Here is a 17,419-nt window from a genome sequence, read left to right on the forward strand (position 1 = left end):
TACATATATGTATAATACTAAATATTAAACAATAAACATAATTAGTAATTAGAATTTAGATATTGGTAATTTGATACATCATTCATATTTGAATTATTGAATATTTGAATGCGTAATCTATAACTTGCAAGTATTAGTGTACTCTAAATTTACATTACATATTCACTAATCTTAAGGCTTTAAATATAGATAAGACAACTAAACAGTGTAAGTGAATGTATATGAATTGTAAATCAATGTATTAGTATATTGACTTTCACAATAACATATGTAAGTAAATAAGTTTAATTTTGATTTGAAATAAATTATAAATTTGTAACTAACATAACTTATCACTAATAATTGTAATTTGTAAGTTTGTAACTAATATTACTTAGTATTAATCATTGTAAATTATAAATTCATAAATTATTACTAATCATTGTATAGTCTAAGGTTTATTCTAGTTTAAATTAACCACTTTTTATGTGTTCCTTAAATCATAGACTAAGGATTGTAGGTATAAGTGATCAAATAAGTTAAAATTCATATTATCTATTTACTAATCTTAAGGTTTTAAGTATAGACAAAACAACTAAACAGTGTAAGTGAATGCATGTGAGTTGCAAATCAAGTAAATAAGTTTTATTTTGATTTGAAATAAATTATAAGTTTGTAACTAATGTAACTTATCACTAATCATTGATTCATTGTAATTTGTAAGTTTGTAACTAATATTACTTATTATTAATCATTTTAAATTATAAATTCATTGTAACTACTAACTAACTTAGTTTAAATTAATCACTTTTTATATGTTTCTTAAATCATAGACCAAGGATTTTAGGTATAAGTGATCAAATAAATGCCAATTAAACCACAAAATGATTTGAACATAAGTAATGTGTTCAATTATGAATAAATTTGGGGATCAAATCAGTAATAATTTTTAAATCATTGAGGAGCATAATGAATGTATTATAATTTAAGAGCCCCAATTTATAAATTAAAAATTACAAAATCACTTCATTTGGGAAAAGTCGGATTTCATCTTCAGCTGATGAAAGTGAGAAAACAACCATTGCAAATTTGCAATATTGCATAGTGCCGTGACTGCCGTCGCCTAGGGCTTTCACCGCACTAACACTCCCAAGTCCCAAGTCCCAATTCCCAAATCGAAGCTGCTCTCCGCCTCTCCGGCATCCGCCATTCCGCCGCGCTCTACGTCTCCTGTCGGCTGTGTCCTGCCGTGCTGGTTCATCGCTGCCGAGTGTCGAAGACGAAGCACCAAGATCTCACTGGTTCATCGCTGGTTCATCACTGCTCATCTCTGGCTCGCTTAGGTAAGTGCTCCTCTGTTTTTGGCTCTGTGTCTCTGGCATTAAAATGGGCCAAGATCGACTAGGAAATTTGTTATCCTGAATTGATAAGGGGACGAAATCTGAGCTTCCAATTGCAAACTCTAACTGTTGTAGTAGTTTAGATTAGGTGTGATATAACATAAGCTTTGTATTTTATACACAAGAAAGCTCTCTCCAGTTGTGCAGCTTTTAAAAGTCACGGCCTTGGGGAAAAATTCCACCTTTTACCCGTTAGAAAAATTAAAGAGGAAAAAACTTGCTAAATTGAAAAGTTTACCTCCTTGTCCGTGGAGATTCTCAATCTCTGGTGCACATCTAGTGAAAATACGGCTCCAGAAGTTGTACCTAGGATTCTGGATATGAATTTTCTGCAATGTGTAAAAGAAGAAACATCTATGTATAAATAAGCAGAAAGGTCACCTCAATAAGCTCAATAAAAGTAATCAGCTCCTGCATAAGTAATGGAAAGCATTGGAGCAAGTCTAGAACATATCGAAGAGAGCAATTTAGCTTTTATAACTACAAACCAGTAGAAGGCCTACATATGTCTAGCTTCTTTACATATTTTCAGTCTAATATTTGTAGCTTTCTCATGGCTTGCGGGGGTTGGTAGTTGCTGAACTATAAAGATTGGTTTTATATATTCTCTTAATTTGCTTCAGGGTTTTTTTTTACATAACAGATGAATTCGGTTAGACCGAGTAATTAACCGAATTCATTACCGTTTTCGAATTTGAAATCGGGTACCTTATGAATTCGGTAATGCCCAATTCGAAAATGAAAACGGTTTAGATTTCTATAGGTGCAATAACCAAAAAACCGAATTCAGCGCACTGATTTACCGCATTTGCGCCGAATGCTCACCCCTAGTCCTAGTTTCCACCAAGGTTTTCAAACTCGGACCGGATTGGCCAGTTCGACCGGTCGAACCGCGAACCGGCCATGTGTCTGGTCTGGTTCATAACTTATGTTGACTTGGTTAAAGAATCTGTCAAACCCGTAAAAAATTGTTCAAACCGTTAAACTCGGATCGAACCGTGAACCGCGGGTTTTTTATTTTTTCAGAAAATTGACTGAATTTTGAGTCTTTGACCGAAAAGGACTAAACGTCTAAACCGAACGTCATCTAATTTCTAAACCTAATCGGCTAATCTTCAATCTACTCTTCACAGTTCACTCCACTACTCCAGTCTTCGGCTCTTCGCCTCCTCGCCGTCTTCAGTCTTCCTGCTTGGCTGCTGCCGCTGCTTTTGCCGACTGCTCGGCTTCCTGCTTTTGCCGACTGCTTGGCTTCTCAGTCAACTACTCCAGTCTTTGGCGTCTTCGGTCTTCCTGCTTGGCTGCTCTTGCGGACTTGCCGATTTGCTGTTGGTGCTCATCACGAAGTTCTATCTTAACAAGTAAACTTGATCCCTTCAGCCCTCTGTTTATATGTATCATCAATTTCTTTTTCGGCCCTCTGTATATATGTCTCATCAATTTCTCTTTTTTTTTTTTTTTTTTTTTAAATTTTGTTAGTATATTTCTGATCTTGCTGTACTTTTTTTTTTGGGTTTTTTTGAAATTTTTAAATACTACCCAAAAAATAAGTTGCCAGATTATCTTGACGGGAAAATGTTGGAATTTTTGGAGGAAAATAGCGGTGGAATTTTTATTAGTTGGGTAGTTTTGTTCTCTGTTTCAGTTTACTAGAATAATCTCCAGACTAGCTATTCAGTTTTGTTCTTTGTTCTCTGTTTCAGTTTCTTTGTTCTCTGGAGACTGGAGTACAATGGTTATGTCATTGGATCATTGGATGATTGCACGCATGATTACTTATTTGTTGACCATGATCAGGGTTTATCTTGCTTGATCATGAGGATGTGACAAACTTTATTCAAATAAGAAGCCGATCTTGATGGGGCCTAGTAAGGTTGCTGATTTAGTGATCTTGTTGAGCTAAGTTAATCATCTAAAGCATATGATTAGGTACAGAACATTCTACAAAAATAAGACTTGATACCACCAAAGATTAATCTAGCCATAAATTACTTAGGCACTGTATCGTGGATATGATTAATGTGCATGAACCCCATTTAATTGGCTGCCATCTACTGCTGATAATATGCTAAGACCTGGGAATTTCCTTCGTATACATATGTCTGTACGAGAGAAATCAGTGGGATATCTTACATCTTGTCATCTAATGGTGGAATCTTAAACTCCAAACTTTCTATAATTTCCCTGAAATTACCGCTCAACTTTCCCCCCACCCCCATCCCCACCTCCTTCCTCTATCTCCACGACTATTAAGGTGCTGGAAAGCAACATTTTGAGATTCTTGAATCATGCAAGTTATCTTTGTTCTTTTTCTGACTCTTATATTTTGTTTTCCCTCGTTTATCTGATCTTTAATATTGCCTCGTGGCAGATGTTTTAGTAGCACAATCTAAGGGGACTTTTAAAAAAATGGTGGATTATTTAGTCTACGCAATGAATTAAGGGGACTGTTATCAACAAATTAAGGATGTGAATTTGAGCTGAGTAACCTCTTAATATAGTCTCGTTCATTTTGTTTTTGATATGCATATGGTTAGTTGATTTTGTAGTATGTTTTACAATTTTTAGTTTCCCTCTAGTGATCATGGACTGGTTTTTGCACTATGAATTGGTTTACGGTATTAATATGAATTTTATACTTTTATCACTTGCCAGTGATTCATAAAATGGTCTTGGATGCTGGTGACGACTTGTCAAGGTGGCTTTTTTTAAAGCTTTGTTGTCCTAGAATGACGAAGAAGATTATAGAGGCCTCAGAAATTGAACTTTTTTGGACCTTTTAAGTGTTTTCTAGACTTATATTTTTTTTGTTAATTCTAATATTTAGACAATTGGACATGTAAGTTGGATAACTATAATATTGCTCTTATGTTAATTATGGTATAACATTTATATTTTATTCTATGCATAGGTATGTATGTATGAGATTGTGTGTGTGTATATATATATATATAGTTATTTATTAATTTATTTATTAAACCGCGGTTGAACCTCGACCCTTTCACTTCATCGGTTCAATTAACGGTTCGGGTTTTAAAACATTGGTTTCCACTTTCCTCCGCTGCTTCCAGCCGAGAAGGAGCTTCATCTTTTCTCGGCCTTCATCTTCTCTCTCTCACTCTCAGCCTTCATCGTCTAGCCATCTTCAGCCTTCGTCTTCAAGGTTTGTTCACATATTGAAGAAATTTCGATACAGACTTACAGTTTATAGGGAGTGCATTCATTTTACTTAATCTTTTCTCGGCTATTAATCTGTGTTTCTAGTTTATTTCTTTTAGGCATTTCATCGAAGAGCTTCTGCATATGTATTTTTTATTAAATTGTTGTTGGGATCATGGTAAAGTTTCCATTTTTATGGGATTGTTGTGACTTGTGAGTATTCCAGTAGTTGCGAAATTTACCTACGACTATTTAACTGGTGAGTGAATGTTAAGTCACTAGTTATGATTAGATTGTGACAAATGGTTGTATTTCATTCTCGTATGACAGTGGCTATGACTTGTGAGAAGTTGTTTTAAATGGTTTAGTTTATATCCATGTTTCTATGTTTCAAATCAAGTAAAGGAAAAAAAAAGGTTCCCCGGTGAAATCGGAAATTACCGAATTCCAAATTGAATTCGGAATCGAACTTGAATTCGGAATTGATGAAATCAAAATCGAATTCGGTCGGTTTTCCTGATGTCAAAATTTCAAAAAATTCCGAATTCAAAGTTCCAAATTACCAATTACGATTTCGATGCACACCCTTACTCCTAACTGAATTGTAAAAGGCATGTTTGTATGGAAACTAGGAAGAATTAAACTCTATCTCTATAAGTCTTGACTTAAACTGAGTTTTTTTCCCTTTTTTTCATATTTTTTTGGGTATCTAACCGTCCTAATCTTACGTCTTGCCCTCGCAGTTTTCCCATATTTTTGTTCTTCCCCCATCTCCAGTTCTCCTATATTACTTCCCACTTGTCTCTTCCAATCTCAACTTAAACATTGCCCGTTATAGAGCTTCTCTTCATGTACGCTAGTTTTTGTTAATAAACTTCTTGAATTTTGTATTCTAATCATCTTATCTGTACTTGTTATTTGTCCAATTTTATTCTGTCAATTCCATCTATCAGATTTCTTTGGGTTGACTAGATGTTGTTTTTGAGGCTTTACCAAGATGGCTTCTTGATTAATATATAATTCAGTTTGATTAATTTCCATTATTTATAGTGTTATTGTCGTCATAATGCTGTTTGTTCTGTAAAATTTTGATTTCTTGAATAATCTCAGGTGTATTTGTGTTCCATGTAAAGGAAAAAGGAAACAGAAAAATGGAGAATGCACAAGTCTTTGAGTAAAAATTTTCCTGAAGTTTTTTTTTGGTTGGGGGGGGGGGGGGTTGGGTTGTCTGGCCCTATTTAAGTATTTTGAATCTAGACTCTTAGCAGAAACAAGGATAGAAATTAGATGTATAAGATGTCTGATTCCCCATAGAGTTCTGGTAAGGCATGCAAAGTCAAATGAGAGTAGGGGGATTGTGGCTACAAAAATTGGCATATGCATTTAGGTCTCCATTGCAGGGCCGTCGGAGTATTCCTTGTCTTGCATATCTGAGCTTACAGTGGAATTTTAATTGAGAATTTGAATGTCATATGGATTATCAAAGAGTTTTAAATGAAGGAAAATATCATTCATTCTTATTGGTGGAGAGAGATTTTTCTGAAAAGTGATGAGTCTGTAAGCTAGAAGCAGTACTTGCATATGCTTATAGCAAGTGGAGCATATTGGCATGGGATCATTATTTCCTTTCTCATGCCATTGCTTGCTGATTTTCCTCTGCTCCTCCCAACTTTTTTTTGCTTTTTGTTGTTTTGTGTTGTATGTAGATCAGCCACCTTTTCATTCAAAATTTCTTTTTTGGCATGTCTGTGCGTATCCTCAGAGTTTCTTGGCTTAACAGAACTATTCATGGTACTCATATATTTGGACTGTCTTCTCAACCTGATGATTGATATGCATTTTAGACTGGTTTCCTCCAATTATTCTCAATTTGTTTCAGGGAGATTTTTCTCATCATTCTGGATTCTTTTATATCTATAGATGGATTACCATGCAATAAAGGAATTCTCATGTTTTCTAAACCTAAAAAACGAGTTCTAGGTTTGCAAATTTCTTGTTTTTTCTGAATAAAATGATGGCAATAACGTTTGATCCGATAGTCAATTTGGCCTATTAGCTTGTGTAAGATATATTTACAATCATAAGTCCGATTCAAGATTGTGTATTACACACATTATTCCTTGTTGTTGATATTGGGCATTTTGAACTTCAGGAGTGTCATTTTGTCTGATTTTGTTTCTAAGTTTGTGCAATGGCAAATAGGTACATGGGGTATGTGTGGTTCTGAGAGAGTACTGCAACTCTAGTAGAGCATGATCGATAGTCTGTCCTAGGTTCTTCCTTTTTATATAGGTTTGATCAAGCCGAATTTCTTTGAGTTCTTACACTTTGTCTGTTCTGAGCTGACTTGGGATCACGCTTTGAGTCTTGGATACAAGACTTTCTGCAGCCATGGATTTGTTGGACTTGATGCAGTTCCCTTGTTCTTGCCTTTCCAGCACCCACCATCTCCCCATCCCCCCCCGGCCCAAAAAAAAAAAAAAAAAAGAAAAAGAGAGGATCCCTTCCTCCTTTGCTATAGTTCTCTCTATCACTGTGCATGTTGGAGTTCAGATATTTTCCTAGAGATGCTGTTTTGCCCTGAATCTTCTGAAGTCTTGGTCCATCAAAAGTTCTCTTCATTTTTTGTATTGTTGTCTTTTTCATTTATGTGCTACTTTCTCCGCATCATGCCAATTCAATTATATTTAAGTCCCTTCCTCCCCACTCCCCTCCCCTCCACCCCACCCACACCCCCCCACCCCCCAAAAAAAAGTTGCATTCATTCCACTGTCTTGTTGGCAACCCTGATTTTCAATGTTACATGAAATTTTTAACATTTCACCTACTTGTTGAACAGATGGAAAGAAGCATAGCAGATGAGCTCTACTGTGATCTATTGAATGTGTCCAATATTCATTTAGATCCCAGGTCAAATGTTGATGGTGCGGTACATAATTCACATGGTATGTTTTTTACTCTGAGCATTTTTCTTCTGTTAGCTATTAGTCAATCTGTTCATGTATTCTGGAATTGAGAGCCACTTAATTAGTACAATCAATTCAAAATTCATGATAATCTATTGGTCTTGTGTTCTCAGAAAACAACCTAGGATTGCGTGCTTTTGTTGTTTTAAGAAATGATCCATGATGGGGGGGAGGGATGGGTTGGGTTGTTCAGGGCCCAAAATTGTGCCCTCCCACTTACACTATAAATATATATAAAAAAAAAAAGATCCATGATAATGTTTGTTGAAGGGTATTGTTAATGAAACCATTCCCAAATGACCTTAGTATGGTTACTAGGAAACAAGTAAATGAAGCCTAAAAAGAGAGATGAGTGTTCCTTGTTTTCTTGCATTCTAATCTATCCAAATAGCAGTTTACATCATTGAACAGGTAGATAAAAAGTCCCATGATAAAGATATATTTCATTAACTTCTTTGGTAAAAGTGTTAGTGTTGTCTTATACGGGATATGAAGTACAGTCCCTTTGCATCCCAAAACGTGGGCCAGTTCTACTCCTGCACCTGCTGGAATCCAATTATTCTTTCTTGAAGTTCAGTTTCAGCCTTGAATTGCTAATACCTCATAGGAACTTGTCTAAACTATGTAACGTGTTCTCCTCCTGCTTCTTAAAACATTAGTGTCATATGCAGTGACTATGCGAGATACTGCTGCACCTTCATGATCTCTTTCTATATTGGGCATTACTGCACCTCTATCCATTCTTAAATTTTCTGGGGAAACCTTTATATGTCCTTTCTTTGATAGTTTGAATCAATTTGACTAGTGATCAATTGACTATACCAGCAAAACTTACGCTTGACCTGCTTAATTAATTACTCTATCTACTTCTGGCTCCATTTTTTTCATTTATGTAAGAAACATAGTGGCCAAGCATAGGCATTCTGAAAGTCTAGTTCAAATAGCGCACCTTTCTCAATCTTGCCTATCGAGAATCTACTTTTCTAATCAATCGAATTGCATCTAGTATCTGCCTTCACTCATGAAGATGTTTTGAAAGTAGGAATTTCCACTCTCCTGCAACCTCTCACCCACATACTTCGAGTGCATGCTATTATCCTTCGATGCTGTGAACTGGTCTTGGGGCCTAGTAGTTCTTTTTATACAAAGATGAATGCTATTTGGGAGTCACTTTAATAGTTTTTTAGAAGGCATTTTCTTTAGAAAACTTCTGATATTTCTGTTATATTTTCCATCAACCTCCCAGGAATTCTGAAAAAAGGCAATAGAAACAATGACACGGTTGTGCTTTCTGTATCATCAGAGCTTCCTATAGATTCAAATTTATTCTTATCTGGAAATAGTCCACTTTTGCATTTTGGTGTCAGATAGGAATCATATTGCCGTCAGATATGTGTTATAGGTCAGATGATATGCTAAACCCTTGAATGGTTCTTATGTGAAGGACTCAAACAAAACCAGCAGACCCTATCTTTTTAAAAAGCTTACTCCTTGATGTGCTTGATTCCAGTTCCATTTTTCCAGTAGAGTTCCTTCTTCTTGTTGCATAATCTTGACAGTAGTATGGTTCTGAAGCAATACTAGTAGGATGACATATTACAGTGGAGCCGGATTTCCTATAAAAGTAACTGTCTTATTTTTATCTCTGTGGTATTTATGCTTTAAAAATTGGTGGACACTGTTGAGTTGTTGAAAAAACTATAAGAGAATTCATGTACCTCGAGTTTGCAAAACTATGCTAAAGCTTGGAGCTTAATCTGGTTTATTTGATTTTTCAAGCGCATGGTTCATTAGTATTTTCTTTGGACTGCGGGATAGGTCATGGCTGTGCTTGGGTCTGTAAAAGCGTCATGCATTTGGTGCTTATATTTCAGGTTACGAGTTGAATATGTTTTTGTTTGATTAGTATTTTGCATGAGCAGACAAATTAGTAAGGATTTAAATATAATAGTTGGTGGAGGTTAAAGATGATTGAACAGTTCCCATGGTTTGATTGATTCGCCATTTCGATAGATATATTAACTCTTCTAAAGAGTTAATATGGTTCATGCTATAGTCCGTTATCAGATTCATCTTTAGGAGCTAAGCATGATAAATAGACGAGATCAAACTCTTGTGGTTGGAACTTTTGTTGTTTCAGGGATGTGCAGTTTGCTGAACCATTGAGTTTTGCTGGTGCGTGAATTCCTATTTTTCAATTGTGAGAGCAGATATAATATCAAATTAAGTTCTCATTGTCGAAGCCTTTGAAAATTAGTGTTTTTTAAAAAACCCACACTTACCTTCAGGCTGCATTGCCTTTGTTTACTTGGTGGTCCTACCCTTATATAAAGATGCTTGAAAGTTGAGATGCCATCACCATCAGGTTAGGCAGGATCATTATGGTTGGTAATTGTGGTTTTGGGGCTTTTGTTGCGCTACGAGGTTCTGTGATGCAGGAAATAATGGCAACTGCTAAGGATAAAGATTAACGAGGAGAGAACACATTAATCTACAAGGAAAGGAGGATTAGTCAACCCAGGAGAGCTTAATTTGATACCTGAATCATATGATGAGGAAAACGTATTGCTGCAGTACACAAATATGTCCATTAACGGGGCTATAGAATCTAATGTTGCCCTAGATTGTGAAAAGTCCAAATAACTTTTTTAAAAAATTCCTGCCTAGTGGTCCAACTGTTAAGACTGGCAATTCTAGATAGCTACTGCAGCACTTAAGTAAACCCCTGAGGAGAACTTCTTGTCTAAATAAAATCAAATTAATTGCTTATCAATTAATAGTGCATCAATGTGTTCTGTGAGCCTGACATTTTATCAGTGTCTAATTTCAGATAGTGATGGGGATGAACTATGGTATGATGATGGAGCTTTACCCTATGAGACAGACAAAGTTGAAAAAGCATTTGATATGGAAAGGGAGTGGCAGAGGAGGCGCGAGCAATTTCATACAGTATCCTTGTTCTAATTGGCACGTTAGCAAGTTTGTGATTGTGCCTCATTTAATGCTGATATAGCCTGATAACCGAAACTCCTAAAATAATAATCATGTGGGAAGTCTGTTCATGACTTTAAATAAGAATATCAGAATAGGTACATGGAGGTGAGAATGAAATTTGATGCTATTGAGAGCTTGGGATTAAGAAATATGATGAAGCTATTTCACATCCAGTTTATGTGTGTGTTCTATTTTTTTTAATAGATAATAAATATTTGTAAATCCTGATGAACTATCAGATTGGATATCGTGACGGTCTGGTAGCTGGAAAAGAAGCATCTGCTCAAGGGGGATTTAACATAGGCTTTAAGGAATCTGTATTTGTTGGCCAAGCATGGGGTCTTGTCAGAGGCGTTACCAGGTAAATATAATAAGACAGAAATTATTGAACTTTTACTGCACTGCTTTTAGAGGTCTTGGGTTCAAATCCTCATTCCTAGCCACCACCCCTCCCCTGCTTTTGCTTTTAAGTTCCCTTCCACCACTTTTAGCATCCCAGTTCTTTTTCTTCCTCACCTCAAGGAGGGAAGAGGAGGGGGGGGGGGGGGGGTGACGAAGAAATGGAGTATGAAATGAAAGTCCGAGAACTAACAATTTTCCTTCCATCTCTTGACGAAGTGCTTGGGTTTGTCTTCCTGATGGGGTAAAAGAGAGGTTGGTTGAGACAGAGGAGAAAAGAAACAAGTTGCGGCAGTTGCATGAATCAGTGCGTGGTATTTCGGCAACAGATGCACTTAGGTTCTTCCATGATCACCTTAATAACAATTTGATGGAGCATGGGGAGAATGCAGAAACCAGTTCCAATGCAGGAGATTTGCATGCCCAATGTTCTGGTGCAAATGTTATTGAACATTATGTCCGGGAGTTTAACTTGCTTCTTGTTCAATGTTCTGCAATGGATGTGCACCTAGAATGACTTAAAATTGTCATGTAATGCGTGGAATATGCTTAGGTGTATGTGCATCCAAAGGAAATATATTTGGCGTCTTTTGGATAGCGACGCAAAACTAGGCATCTGTCGGATATATCATTTCTGTTTTGAAGGGTTTCTCATCTGCCTATATTGAGCCTGGACGTTGAAGCATTCCATACAAGCCAGCTGCTTGGGCAACATACATAGCTTGATTGACTCTGCTTGATCTCAATAGTTGAATCGTGTTCTTCTTGGCAACCTTGAAAGTCTGTGAACTTTGACAATACCACTTTTGTAACCGGAGCTTTTATGGTTAGTATTGTTGTATAGTAAATTTTGTTTTTGGAGATAAATGAAAAACATATTTTTAGGGTTAATTACACTTTACTCCTCAAGCTTTTGCCTGAATTGTACTTTACCCCTTCTGAACCAAATTAATGGGCACTTATCTCCTTTGAAAAATTCCACTGTACAAAAATATACAAATACATGATGTGGATTTTTCCTTTGACAAAAATGCCCTCCTTGAGAGGGTATCCCTGACGTTATTATTTTTTATTTTATTTCTATTACTGTTTTTACTCCTTTCGTTCTGCTTCTTGACTAAAAAGATGTTTGTAGATGTAAAAATTTTTGCCGTTCAACTTATATAGCATTTCTCTTCGTTCTTTTCAGCTAAATGCATAAGGCCAAAAAAAAAAAAAAAGAAAAGAAAATTTCGAATGTACTTTCCATTAGTTTTGGAGTGCTCAGTAGCCAAACAAGGTAAATTGAAAATTAGTGTGCAAAATATTTTGTATGGTATTAATGTTTAATCAAGAATTGTGTCATTTAATTAATGTGTAAAATTAAGTGTTTTTTTTTTTTTGTTGGTCACATAAGTCCCGTTTGACAAGTGAGTTTTTTAGATGTTTATTTAAAACTTTACTGTAACTTACTGTAGAAGTTGTAGAAAACTTTTTTGAAGTGTATAAATTTTTGGATATTTTGAAGTGTATAGTTTAAAATTTTTTAGAAGTTTTTTGAGATTATTATAGTTAAAATTATTAAAAACAAATGTGTAACAGGCAAACTTTGCCAAAAACTTGCTTGTCAAACAAGTCATAGTCTAACGCACGCATAGTTATTTATATATCAAATGTTTTTTGGTGAGTATATGATGTTTCGTAGCTTTTTGAAATTTTCATTTTATTAGAAAGAATCATTTTTAAATACTTAAACTTTTTATGTAGCCTAGAACTAGTAAGATTCAACCTTCTGACTCATTTACATATCCGAGCATTGAACTTATCACATTTCACTAGACGTTGCCAATTTATTACATGTTTGTTTATTTTTTCTTGAATAATTTATTTGGTTGCTGAAAAAATCGAAACAAAATGAAAAGGGTCAGTTCATTCTCGGGATGAGTTTAATCGTACTTATGCTTGTTGAAATAGATATAAATGATAAATAAATTAGAAAAGGCAAAGTGGATGAGTTTTAGAGTATTCTTGGGGTCACTAGAAGTCATGATAAATAAATAAGACCGTGGGGTAAAGTTGATAATTTCTGTTATATATTGGCCTGAAGTAGAAATTGATCATTTCTGTTCATGTTTATTTCACAGGAACAAGAGGCAAGGTAGTCTAGCGATGTAGCAATTGTTATGTGAAGTAGAAATTGTGAATTGCCATAAGATTCAGTTGTTGAATTTTTGGAACACGCATAAACTACTCTTGCACATAAATAAAATGGTGAAATTAACTTCACCAACAACAAAAACACTGATAAGGCTGTTTAACACAATAAAAGTACCACACGAACTTCAAACAAATGGTCTCAACTTGAAGATTGACAGAATATCTTACAAGAAACGGTGATATATCATTAATATTCTGACCCAACAATTCAAGATATGAAGCTGCTGCTTCTCTGGTAAAGCTGGATCAATCAACTACTAGCTTCTTGGTGTAAACCTTCTTCAGTTTGTCATCTCCCACGAGTACGTATAATTGCAGATGTTTCTTCTCTGTTCACTGCAACGAGAATAAGAGAAATTGTCATACGTTAGCAGAATTTGAACTGTGAATGGATCTTTTATGAGTAAATTTCAGAGATGAATAAGTTATCAAAGAGAAAAAGTTTTAATCGTCACCAGAGTGGCATCAACTGCAAGCTTGAATTGGCCTTGCATGACTGAATGGGAATGAGCTGTGACTCGGTTGGGTATCATATCTGGATACTGGCATAACTGTTTCAAAAGCTTCAACAAGCAATGCAACCTTCTTCTTGCGCGCTGGACCAAGTTTGTTGACTGCCTTTTGAATAGCACAATCCAGCATCCATTCGTCTGCATTTCTCCTTTCATCGATTGTTTGATGCTTGAGATCAACCTTCTCTGCTTCCGGGTCAGGCTCCAGTGGCAGAAAATTTGGTGCTTTTGGATTGAATTCTTTCAATTCCTGGTACTCTTCAGTAGATCTTTTGCATCCAGTTCTCCAGCTCCTCCTTTTGCATGTTTCAGCCAATTCTTGACATGAAAGGCTTCCCTTACAGTCATTTTGTGTACCGCCACATGCATTCTTGGGTGTGGGGTTTGCTTTTTCTCCTCCTAAATCAGCAGATGCTATCGTTTTGAAGTTCCCAGCTTCATTTTCTTCCAAGCAATTTAGATTTTCGCAACCACTGCTTATGGAGTTGTCATGAGCTGATTGATCTGGAGCTCCTTTTGTTAGTTCCATATTTGCCGAAGTTCGATCTGATTTTCCACCAATTCGAATGTCCTCCAGGTTATTGTCCTTGCAATCCTTTGCTGACATGTCCCCGGTGGCCTCAGCTGAACTATGCAGAGAAATGCAAATTTCAATCTTGGTAGGTGCTTTAAAAGGATCACCTTGCTCATTCTCTTCCATCCCATCTTCACAACTTTCTTCAATCATATCATGAAAATCTTGCGAATCTGGGCCCTGTACCTGTTCGGCTTCAACATCATTCTGCACAATTCCATCCTTGAGATAATCAATGAGATCCTGTGTCTTGATAGGCTCGAAAGATTCATCTTTAAACTGAAGACCTAATTCATCATGACTTCCATCATCAAGCCCTTCAACATAATCCTCTGCCCAATAATCTGAAAATGAACTTGCTTTAGAGCTCACACTTTCTTTATCAATGGATTCTTCATCAGATGATTGTTTCAGGATCGTACCTGCCTGAATTTCCCCAAAGCACCTATTTGTAATAGCTGATTTGAAAATGGATACTTCAGGAATTATACAGCTTCCAAACTCAGGTGAATCTCCTCCTAAATCAGAATCTTGGATGCTTTGCAGTGAGCTGTCAGGTTCATAATCAAGATCCATAGTTGAGTAACTCTCTGCCTCACAATAATCAGCCACTTCAATGACTGATGAAGCAGCATCAATGATTTTGCTGCTATCATCATGAGAATCCATCTCAGAGAAAGGGGGTTCATCTGATGGTATTGCAAGAACTTGTCTGTTGTCAACTTGTGTTGGTGTTTCACCACCACTTGGTCTTCCCTCAACTGCAGGCCTGATATGGTTGAGAGAAGAATCAGTGATATCAACTTTAGTTTCCCTTCCTTTACCGTAAATCTGAACGAAGAAATCAGTTTGCTTTTCTTCTATGACTGGGCTACTCATTGAACTGTCCCATGGTTCTTGAGATGAAGATTTCTCATGGTTCTGCTCAACCTGAATTTCTTCCGTACTGCTGCTAACCGGCTTTGATCGTCGTGGGGAGAGACATCCCAGTTTGAAACTTCTTTGAGTCTTCAGCAGGCGCCTTCTTGCAGACAAGAAGCTTTTTAATGGTGGTAAAGGAGGATGATGATGACCATTCAAAGAACAGTAAGTAAAGGGGCAGACTTTCATGACAGAGGTTCCTTCTGCTTCTGTTGCTCCGGAACTAAGTGCAAGGTAAGCTGGAAATTTTGAGTCCTTCAAAGTTGAAGAACAGGTTGCTCTCTGAACATTTAGATTTTCACTTAGGACAAGAGGGGAGCATTTTTTGGCTGAAGCTCTTGCTGGTTTAAAACTAGTTGTTTTTGTTAGTGTCCTAACTAGTTTCGAACTGGATGTCCTACCTAAAACTCTTGCTGCCTTGTGAACAGAACCTGAGCTCATTTTTGAGCTATTTGAATCCTTCCTGCCTGAGCTTTGACTACCAAAGAGAGTTTGAAGGTTCCTGGAACTCACCTGAGAACGTTCTTTCCTTGCATCAGAACTGGTAGTTGCCTTCATATAGTTTGGTGTTGTTTCTGATGTTTTGACCGGGGACTTCTTCTGTGGGGATTCAGAGGTGTTTGGAAATACTGGAGGTGGTGGTTTTGGTGGTGGTGGCTTTCCAGGCTGAGGTACTTGCCTTCTCATATTTGGCGAACCAAGGCGTTCAAGATCAGAACGCCTGATTGGTCTTGATTTCTTCATTTTCTTCTTCAAATCAGCTCCTTTGTTTCTGGCATCCTGATGCTGCAGAGTTGATGGTTTGAGGTTCACCAACAGCTTGTTGGATTTATCCTGATCAGCATGGATACCAAGCTTGTTGCTCACCTTTCTTTGCACCATCTTTAGAGGAAATCTCAAAGCAGAAACATGAGTTTTGATAGATTTCAAGGGAATTTTTTTCTTCCCCTTGAGATGGAGATTTCTGTCTCCGGAAGAAAAGAAAATGGGTTCCCTTTTGGTTTTCTGTTGTCAGCAGAACATGAATAGAGACATCTTGAAATCCCAACAACTAGAGATTCCAAGTCTGCTGGTTTACTGTGGGTGGCTTTTCTTTAGGTGTATTTCCAAGTTGTTTTCTCTGGCTTGGCCTATGAAATTTGAACAAGTTTGAGATAAGATTATGATGGAGACCTGGACTATAAGAAAATGTTGGGGTCCTTTCTTAATGAGCATTTTCAGGATTAAATTGTTGTCCTAGATGACGAGAAAACTGTACATTTGGCACTGTCTCAATCTTCATTGCTTAAGCACTCATTAAATTAGATATTATTACCCAGCCCCACAGAAGCAATTGCATTCAAAAGTAGTACCTTTACCCTGCGTGCGGATCTATCTAAGAATGTCTATTGGACACTCGTTAAAATATATTTCACGTACTAAATTTTTAGAAATGTAAGATTAATTAAAAAAAATATATATATATATATATATATAAGAAAGAGTAATAATTGTTAATATATATATATATATATATATACATGATAGATTACGTGAAATTGACGCCCACTAAAAAAAACTCATATATAAAAAGATTCCAATGTATATGAACATATGAAGAAAGGTATTGGATGGTAGTTTGGAAATAAAGTTGAGGGCTTGACACTAAACCAACTCCATTAATTTGTGAGTTACAATCTTATCCCAGTAAGGAGTTAATAATTAGGGGTAAAATTGTGTGTATTCTTTACAAGGTAATGATGGCTGAAACATTTGATGAAAGCTTGCACCTAGTAAGTGGTTAAATACTACTGTTTCATTGTTTTTTGGCTTCAATTTCCAGGGTATGATTGTGTTTCTTCTAAACCGAAACCAAAGAGCAACAAGAATATACCTTAGAAGTTCATGTAACATGAATGACTTAACTGAAATGACTAATGATTCATGTTATCTTTAATCTTTCTATGGATTATTGCCAAATTGCTAATCACTTGATTAAGAGAAAAGCGAAAAGGTTATCTATGGGGGTTAAAAGTACTACTTAGTACGTAACGCTGTGAAATGTTATTATCAAATCAAGAATTATTAATTCAGGTGAAACATCCAGCCCCACTAAGGGTCTGTTTGTTTCGGGTGAAAATGTTTTCCAGGAAAATATTTTCCTAATTTCCCGTGTTTGGTTGCACAAAAGTTACTGAAAACATTTTCTTATGTAAAATATTTTCACTCATCTTATGGAAAACAACTTCCCTTTCAAACTTACTGAAGTTGTTTTCCGAAATGCATGCATCCCGCCTGTAGTATGTTCCAAACTTATTGAAAACATCTTATACTATGTTC

At 36.2% G+C, this 17,419-nt stretch overlaps 2 protein-coding genes across 7 annotated transcripts; one reads left to right on the top strand and one right to left on the bottom strand.

Annotated features, from left to right (window-relative positions):
* The first annotated feature begins 1,050 nt into the window (after positions 1–1,050).
* On the top strand, positions 1,051–11,788 carry LOC113727253 (uncharacterized). 5 transcript variants are annotated; one of them, XM_027251291.2, is made up of 7 exons: positions 1,051–1,322; positions 2,513–2,740; positions 3,083–3,308; positions 7,378–7,483; positions 10,335–10,453; positions 10,738–10,859; positions 11,117–11,788. In XM_027251291.2, exons 4-7 carry the CDS (start codon positions 7,378–7,380, stop codon positions 11,412–11,414), a joined length of 645 nt encoding a protein of 214 aa, XP_027107092.1. In that variant the 5' UTR covers positions 1,051–1,322; positions 2,513–2,740; positions 3,083–3,308; the 3' UTR covers positions 11,415–11,788. The 5 variants fall into 5 exon arrangements, with proteins under 5 accessions (XP_027107092.1, XP_027107089.1, XP_027107090.1 ...); XM_027251288.2 differs by having other exon boundaries at positions 3,083–3,252; XM_027251289.2 differs by lacking the exon at positions 3,083–3,308 and having other exon boundaries at positions 1,052–1,322.
* A 1,429-nt stretch (positions 11,789–13,217) lies between these two features.
* LOC113727252 (uncharacterized) lies at positions 13,218–16,273 on the bottom strand. Of its 2 annotated transcripts, XM_027251287.2 has the most exons (3): positions 14,602–16,171; positions 13,549–14,523; positions 13,218–13,429 (listed from the first exon to the last, which is right to left on the bottom strand). In XM_027251287.2, the coding sequence occupies exons 1-2, from the start codon at positions 15,980–15,982 to the stop codon at positions 13,559–13,561; spliced, it is 2,346 nt and encodes a 781-aa protein (XP_027107088.1). In that variant the 5' UTR covers positions 15,983–16,171; the 3' UTR covers positions 13,218–13,429; positions 13,549–13,558. The 2 variants fall into 2 exon arrangements, with proteins under 2 accessions (XP_027107088.1, XP_027107087.1); XM_027251286.2 differs by having other exon boundaries at positions 13,549–16,273.
* Between the last annotated feature and the right edge of the window lie 1,146 nt (positions 16,274–17,419).

Source organism: Coffea arabica, chromosome 2c (assembly GCF_036785885.1).
Source record: "Coffea arabica cultivar ET-39 chromosome 2c, Coffea Arabica ET-39 HiFi, whole genome shotgun sequence".
In the NCBI taxonomy this organism is placed as follows: Eukaryota; Viridiplantae; Streptophyta; class Magnoliopsida; order Gentianales; family Rubiaceae; genus Coffea; species Coffea arabica.